Source organism: Cebus imitator, unplaced genomic scaffold (assembly GCF_001604975.1).
Source record: "Cebus imitator isolate Cc_AM_T3 unplaced genomic scaffold, Cebus_imitator-1.0 Scaffold300, whole genome shotgun sequence".
NCBI classification, from domain to species: Eukaryota; Metazoa; Chordata; class Mammalia; order Primates; family Cebidae; genus Cebus; species Cebus imitator.
In genome coordinates, this window is record NW_016107615.1 from 2,678,890 (window position 1) to 2,687,970 (window position 9,081).

The 9,081-nt window shown below is 37.5% G+C and overlaps 1 protein-coding gene across 2 annotated transcripts in view; it reads right to left on the bottom strand.

Annotated features, from left to right (window-relative positions):
- The window catches only part of TBL1XR1 (TBL1X receptor 1), an 88,896-nt gene that overhangs the window by 34,647 nt on the left and 45,168 nt on the right, over positions 1-9,081 (bottom strand). For both annotated transcript variants that reach the window (XM_017502846.2, XM_017502847.2), the window contains one exon: positions 2,319-2,464. In XM_017502846.2, coding sequence (XP_017358335.1) covers positions 2,319-2,464 — 146 coding nt within the window. The remainder of the gene's footprint in view (positions 1-2,318; positions 2,465-9,081) is intronic.

Below are 9,081 nucleotides of genomic sequence, written 5' to 3' on the forward strand. Positions count from 1 at the left end.
CAACAACATGGAATAGTTCATATAATGATCAGAGGCCTGGCGGCACATCATTATAGTAAATACCTCTTTTATAAAACTAAAAACATTGTGGGCTACAAACTTTCTTGTGATTTGATTAGGATATTAAAGCAGAAACAGAATTCCTGGGCTATAGTGCTCTTTAATACTAGGGAGTTGTTGAAACTTCCAAAACTCCACTTATTGGTATCAGGAAGTTCCTAATAAGGAGTTCTCCAAGTAAGCACAAGAAGAGACACAAACACAGAGCAAGTCAGAAACAGAAACAGTACAAATGAGCTAGGAACATGCACATGTGAAGTCTGGTTCAGTTAAACTGGTAAACATGTACCAGTGACAATCTACAGTGGTTTGTAGGGTACTATGACCTGCAAAAAACACAGCACACCTTTCTGAGCTGTCCTCTCTAATGTAATATTTGAGGAACAGGATAAAGCATTTTAATGTATACATAATTTTTAAAAGGTATTAAGACCAACACAGATACACTGTGGAATAAGAGCTATGTCAAATTTACGCAAATTTTAAGGAAAAATTTAGTTTTGTGTTAGATTTTCACTCAAAGAGCTAAGGAAACAAAATAAAATAAATTTTAATATATAATTTCTAATTCTAGTAATAGTCATTGATACAGAAATCATGGATACTTCAGTTTAAAAAATACTAGCCAGGCACAGTGGCTCATGTCTGTAATCCCAGCACTTTGGGAGGCCGAGGCGGGTGGATCACAAGGTCAAGAGTTTGAGACCAGCCTGGCCAACATGGTGAAACCCCATCTCTACTAAAAATACAAAAATTAGCTGGGCTTGGTGGTGCGTGCCTGTAATTCCAGCTGCTTGGGAGGCCGAGGCAAGAGAATCGCTTGAACCTGGGAGATGGAGGTTGCAGTGAGCCGAGATCACGCCACTGCACTCCGGCCTGGGGACAGAGACTCTGTCTCAAAAAAAAAGAAAAAAAAAAAAAAAAAACAACTTGCAAAAGGGGAACATGTTAGTCTCTGAAATAAAAGGGGAAAAGCTCCTCTCTTTACATAGAAATTTTAAACAAGGCTGGGCATGGTGGCTCACACTTGTAATCCCAGTACTTTGGGAGGCCAAGGTGGGCAGACTACCTAAGGTTAGGAGTCAAAATCAGCTTGGTCAACATGGGGAAACCCTGCTTCTACAAAAATACAAAAATTAGCCAGGTGTGGTGGCGGGTGCCTATAATCCCAGCTGCTCAGGAGGCTGGGGCAGGAGAATCAATTGAACCCAGGAGGTGGAGGTTGCAGTGACCTGAGATCATGCTACTGCACTCAGCCTGGGCACCAAAGCGAGGACCCACCCAACACACACACACACACACACACACACACACACACACACACACACACACACTTTAAAACAGACAAATCAGGGGCTTACAACCTTTTTCGGTAAAAGACTAGACAGTAAGTATTACTTTAGGCTTTGCAGGCCATAACGTCTCTGTTGTAACTACTATTCTGCCGTAAGTAGCCATATACAATACGTAAATGAGTGTGGCTATGTTCCAATCAAACTTTATTTATAAGAAGCAAGAGCAGGGTTTGGCTAATGGGTCACAGTATGCTGACACCTGAGCCAAACTACTTACATGTAGTCCTTAGATAAGCAGTACCATCCAGAGTTGGCTTCAATTATAAACTGGTTTAAATTAGGGTATATTCAAATAACGTTGAGAGCTTACGATTTTCAGGCCAGTAATTATGATCTCAGCATTCCACAGCACAATGCTGTTGTGTTAACAAAAATTATTTCTGGCCAGGCACAGTGGCTCACAACTGTATTCCCAACACTTTGGGAGGCGGAGGCGGGCAGATCACCTGAGGTCAGGAATTCAAGACCAGCCTGGCCAACACGGTTAAAACCCCATCTCTACTAAAAATACAAAAATTAGCCTGATGCAGTGGTGCATGCCTGTAATCCCAGCTACTCAAGAGGCTAAGGCACAAGAATCACTTGATCCTGGGGGGTGGAGGTTGCAGTGAGCTGAGACTGGGCCACCGCATTCCAGCCTGGGCGACAGAGGGAGACTCCATTTCAAAAACATAAAAATAAAAATAAAAAATTTCCTAGTGTTTACTTATAAAATCAGATTAAGGCAAATAAACCACAGATAATGACACCAACACCTGTGCAATCTACTACATTAGCAATGAACTGTCTGCCTTTTTGTTAACCCAGTGAAGTTCAAGTCAGAATGCTGAAGAAGCAAGCAAGACAACAGACTGAGAGACATACTTAAGAGTAAAATTAGTATTTGAAATAAGTCTTCCTTACCTCATTAATGCTAACTTCTGCTTCTACATACTGTAGACCTTTCTGGATGATGGAAATCAATGCAGCAGGTGGGACAAGTGCACCATTTATATTGGACTGACTGATATGGCTTTCTATACCAAAGGTAAATGCTGAATGAGAAAATCCTAAAAGCAAAAGGCAAAGTATGAGAATTTACTTTCCTAGTGGCAACACGCTAAATGACACACACAAAAAGATCACTATAGTCTTTCTAAATCCCACTCTACCCATTTAAAATCCCAGACTAGTATGCTAAGGTCGTGTGTGTGTGTATGTGTGTGTGTGTGTGTGTGTGTGTGTGTGTGTGAACATGTTAGCCTTTACATATTTTACTTCTCTATTACTTAATGTACACTTTCAGATTTCTAGTAAATGCTTGGATTATATAACTTCAAATTTTCTAAAATGTAATCATGGTATATAACTTTTCTTAACAAAAAGCATCAAACTCAAAAGGTAAAAAAACAAGCTTTTGGAAATCATGTGATTCAACTGTTTAAGATAAATGAGGTCAAGATAGATTAAGCGACATTTAATATTTCTGTAGTATATTTAAAAATTTTTTACATCTAGAATTAAGGAACTTTATTTCAAACTTTCTTTCATCCCACTTCGAGTACTTGGCATTTCTCAAAAGCGGTATATAATATGCTTTAAATAGGCACTCATTCTGAATGATTTTCATTTACTTCATGTAATTGTTATCTACTATGCAGTTACAATTCAATAATGTCTTTAAAGCAATCCAGTACTCAGGTAAAATCTGAAGTATTTAAATTTCTACATATAAACTGTCAAACATCTGATAAATTCAGTATTTTGCAGCTCTTTGAAACTACTTAGGAAATAAAAGGCAAACAAATATAAATATTAAAAAATTATAATGCTTAAATCCCATTTTATGTATGAATAAAGTGCTTTAAACAATACCAGTCCTTTGCCACTTAGTAATAACTCATCTATATGAAATCCAGAGCTAGCAAATGAGTATATGGTTTACAGGTCCCCACTTGCAATTACTTACTTTTAACTTGAAATACTTAAAACCAAGCACTTGCATAATAAAAATCTCCTTATGCTGGCCTTGCTTTTTATGAATAGCTAGTCAAAATTCAAAGGTAAAATTCTAATAAGCCAATAAACCAAAGGTCGTTTTCTTTACTGAAATATTAATCATTTATCAGTAAGCAGTAATTTCTGGAATGTACTTTCAACAATTCAACTAAATTCTACATGTAATACAGAATAATCAACATTTATACTAAATTAAATAAATATGAGCTTATTTTGGGTGTTGGTTAAACTGCTCTAATCTATGCAGTATCTCTGTTGGCTAGCCTGTTTACCCTAGTTTTTTAGTACATGTCTTTTTTGCATTTTGTGCTTTCACTCATATGCTCCTGTGGTACTTATAAGCAGTCCATTATAAAATACTGTGGGCTCACAAACAGCATGTGGCTAGGAAAATGTGGTTATTTGATAGTCAAAGTACACCTAAGCTGATCGTCCTTGTAACCCCATCCTTCTCTCTTTGGAACACCTAACCCATCATGTTCACAACATCTCACCCACGGGGCAGAAGGTAAGTGAAAAAATGATTTGAGTCTCCTGATTTTGCCCAGAGGTAAGATTATAATTAATTGCGTTTATAGTTTTCATCTTAATCTGAGCTCGCAAAGATAGCTAAGAAAGATACCAATGGAGGAGCAAAGGGAAGCACCATTCTAAATTGTGCTTCTCAAGAAACCCACAACTACCTGAATATGAGTAGATTCCAGATCACCAAGGTATAAAGCTGAGAATAAGGACTAGGGAGGATGGTGAGAAACAGTGAGAAACAGCAGTAAATGCTTAAGCAGCGAGGTTGGAGATGCCTGTTTTCTATTAACCCCCCCCTCCAAAAATAAATTCACAGTAAATCAAACATAGTAAAAACAGCCAAGCAGCTTAGGGATTTAAGAAAACTTCAAGACAGAAGACATCATTTATGGAGCACCTATACCATATGCTAGACATCGTGCACACACATAGAATTTTATTTTATAATCTAATGGAAAATCACAACTAATAAATGAGAAAGTACAGATTCAATTCATTCAGAGACTACTACTCCTCTTGAACAGTTAAAATACGGTCAAGGATAAAGCTAAGGTAGAGAGTGAGCTCCTGTTTCCTGACAGAGTGTAAAAGAATAATACATCAATGTTTTGTTTTCAACTCAGGGTCTTGGAAAGTGGTTACACAGTGCATGAAACATTAAACTTATTGCCATATTTAGTGCCAAGGTTTTAAAAGAGCTTTGACTTACATAAGGCTTATAAATTTGTTTGAAATACATGATTTCTGTACACTTTATTCATGACTGCAATTTAAATAGTCAAAATTGTTAAATTTAGACCCTATTTAATTAGCTTATAGAGTTTAAGTTTAAAGTAGTATTACATCCAAGACTATCCTAAGAGTTGCAAGTGGAGCTGTGCCAATGTTGCATACATCCTGAATTTGCTCTGTCAGACCAGGAGAACAGCTATCACAGGTGCTTCTGTGCCTCTCAAGGTACTGCAGATGTACTTAGGATGCTCTCAGATAGCAAGGAAACAGCCCTGAAGGAGTCATTAGCATTGTTTTGGCACTTCTCATTAATGTTTACCCTAGAGAAGTTCCACACTTAAATGCTCTGCTTAAATAAACACTGAATTCAACTTGAATATTTTCTTTATTTCTAGTCATGGCATTACAAAGCAGTTTAAAATTATTATATTCAAAATTACTTTTCTTCTTCCCCTCCCTAAACTACTTTTCCTGAGAAACTTCTGATCTCGTCTCATTAAACCTGAAAGTCAGTCACACTAACTCCCTCTTCTCTCTAGGCCCCTAGCATTTGACAATTTACCAAATCCTACCATCCTACTCCAAATCCTACCACTCTACCATCTGTAGATGCTCATCACCTCACCTTTTCTGCCAGATCTGAGTTTAGCACCCCCCAACCCTTTGCTATGCGTTTCTTTCCCCTCCTCCTCAATTCAGTACATATGCTAAACTACCGCTAGACTACTAACTTGTAAAACAACAAACTGATCGTATCACTTCTTACTTGAGCATTTTCAATGATTCCCTCGGCCTTCACAATAAAGGTCAAACACCTAATTATGGCACGCAGTTGTTTTTGTAATCCAGCTGGGTTTCTCCAGCCTCAGCTCCTCAATACTACCCACCCCATCTGATTCCCATTACACAATAAATTCAAGTGGTGGCAAATTACATCCAACGTCTTGAATATGCTGTGTTATCTATCAAGCCTCCGAGCCTTATGTGTTCCTTTGCTCTTTCTCCTATCTGAATGGAGGTGAAGTCCTCTTTCACCTCCCAGGGCTCATCAGTCTCTCCTATGTGATCCCAACATTTCTGCGTGTGTGGCACTTAGCACACTGGTTATCACCTCTGTGTCTATGGTGATTTGCCTGTGTGTGACTACTAGACTGGGATCCCCACAAAAGGTTTATGTCTAGTAATCCTTTAATTCTGGGAAACCAGCACATTACCTGAGTTAACAAGTACCCCATGAACATTTTTAAAATTAGAATGTAATAATACTATAATAATGTATCTTGGCACATCAAAAAAAATCTGTGACTCCAGAAAAAGCATATGACTTAGGTCTTCCTTAGAAAAATCTAAAACTTGAACTGGTTTTGTGCCAGAAGCTATTTCCATTTATTTGTAAATATATATGCAAAGAAGACTTTTTCTAGGGAGAGCTTTTGATTTATATAATAGGAGGCAAAAGAGACCACCTAAATCTATTAAATGCTAAAGTCCAGCATGACCACCTAAAATAGCAACCCTTCTTTCCAAGGGTTAAGAGCACATCTGATAGCACCTCAGCAATCAAGTACTCTAAACATTGACTAGGGTATTGAGATTTAGGGAGAACAGAGACTCCAGAAAGAAATAAGGCTGAAAACCACGAAGTATATAGTCATTCAGTGACACAGACAAGCAGTGGCAGCTGGCAAGGAGTGGGGTGTCACGCATGAGATCAAAAAACAACCATTTTCTCTATGTTGCTTGTTTCAGGAAGTGCTTTCAGCAAGGATGTTAGGGACTGTGTTCCTAAAAGGGGAGTCAGTTGTACGGAGCCTGACAACTCTACTCTGCAAAGAGGCAATAACAAGAGTAAGAAAATGGACCCTGAACACCATGGTTATGGTACAGTATGACGAGATGAGACAGACAAACTAAAAAAAAAAAAAAAAAAAAAAAGGCAAAGCTTAAATATGACCACAACATACTGCCCTAGTCTGAAACGATAATCTGATTGATCCATGGTCCTATTTAAGCTTCAAGTCAGAAAAGCTCAGCAAATTATACTCATGTTCCATCAAATGCTTCCTTGTCTCCAACTCTGCCCTACAGATGGAGATATTGGAAAAGGTAAATGGGATGGGGGAAAAAATGACACAGGGGATCTTAATTGTTGAAGAGCTAGACCCAGTACTTACACACTAGCCATACAATTTCCTGCCCTAATCTTGCCCTTAAAAATGCATGTAACTATTAACATTTTATAGAAATGTTTCTGAATAATTTTAACAGCATCATAATATTCAGTCAGTAAACTACTCATGCCATAGCCGGACATTTGGACTATTCCAATGATCACTATTTCAAAGAATCTTACCCTCAAATATCTATATGTATAGGCTTTTGCCATGCATGATTTTTTTTTCTCCTTATGATGGATTCCCTTCAAAAGCTGAAGGGAGTATAAGCATTTAAAGAAGGTTTTCATCATTGCCAAATTGCTTTCCCAAAATACTACACAAAATAACAATGCCAAAAGCAATTTACATGTTATACTCTTGCTATGCTGGCTAGTCCTAAAAAACAAAACAAAACAAAATGCTAATTAAGACTGAACAAATTCTCTGTTTGGCAACTATTAAAGGACCATTGTCCTTTGATAAATGTGTGAGTAGGAAAGTGTAATAGTAATTTCCTGTGTCAGCAAAAAATGGCAATTCAGCTTACAAAAAGACAAGAAAAACTTATTTGGAAATAAGAGAATTATAATTATCAGCATTTATGACAACCACTTGCTGTTTATTATGTATCAGTCATGGATACAACCATGTGTGTAAAATCAAGGTTACTCATTTGATTTGTTCGTTTGATTATATACCTACTTGCACTTCTGTAGCTGGTTATCTACTGATAAAAATTAAAAGGAAGACTGAAGGTGGATATACCAGGTGCTGAGCTGTCTTCACTCCAGTTCTTCATGACTAGAAGCACATTACTGATAACTCTTTAACCTGACTCCATCAAATCCACTGGTAATATCTGTTTATAAACGGCACTGGGCATAGGTATGTAGGAAGGAATGGTTATACAGCCCAGTTACCTTTATCTGAGTCAACAAAGAAACTGCACTGTAATATTTCATTAGCCATTACAGGGCTAATGTGAAACTGCTACAATGAAACAAAAAAATGAATGAATGAGCTATATGTTACATGGTAGTACAGGTAATGTTAATGTTATACATAAAGGTTACTTTGTGACTACTGTGATCACATTTTCTAAACTAAAAAATAACAGTCTATGGTTCTGACTTGTGATCTTATAAACCAATGTAACATTTGAAGTATTAATCACCATCTCAAAAAAAACATGGTATGGTTACAAGGCCTGTATTTAAAGAGATAGAAAATCACTTTGAAAAAGTTAGGGGGAAAAAATGGAGGGAGATGGAGTGCAGGACAGATAATTAGATCTTTCATAAACCAAACTCTTTAAGCCTACATGTATCATCCTTCTTATATATCATCCTGGTTAATACAGAGTGTCAGCTTGATGGGATAAGTGTTGTTCTGGGATATAATTGTGAGGGTGTTGCCAAAGGAGATTAACATTTGAATCAGAGGACTGGGGGAAGCAGACCCACCCTCAATCTGGGTGGGTGCCATCTAATCAGCTGACAACGTGGCTAGAATAAAGAAGGCAGAAGAACACAGAAAGACTAGACTTGCTGCGTCTTCCAGGCTCCATCTCTCTCTCATGCTGGATGCTCCCTGCCCTCTAACATCAGATTCCAAGTTCTTCAGGTTTTGGACTTCTGGACCTACACCACTGGTTTGCTAGGGGCTCTCGGGCCTTTGGCCACAGACTGAAGGCAGCACTGAGGTTCTGGGACTTGAACTGATCCACCACTGGCTTCCCTGCTCCTCAACTTGCAGATGACCTACTGCAGGACTTTACCATGTGATGTCATGGGTCAATTCTCCCTAATAAACTCCTTTTCATATATATATCTACTACTAGTTCTGTCCCTCTAGAGAATGCTAATACTGATTTTATATATTTCTTTCTTATATATCACCTTTCTTACAAATGGAGACAGTATGCAACATTTTTTAAATAATTTTTTAAAAATAATATTCAGAATCACTATCTAGAAAATTACTCATTTTAGTAATAGGGACATTTTGTTTTTGCAATTCCCAGTTAGTCTTTCAATTATAAGATAGAAATAAATGTTTCATAGCTTCCAGCAGTCAAGTACATTATAAATGGAGAAGTTATAGAGCTCTTAAACATGCAACAGGTATATCTAATATCAAGAATTCTTTCCGTAAAGCAAATATACAACTGAAGCAAGATTAAAAAGTCAGCTTCTTTAGAAAACCATGAGAGAAACAGGTGTCAGAAAGTTCAAAAAGAATTGCCAGAAACTACT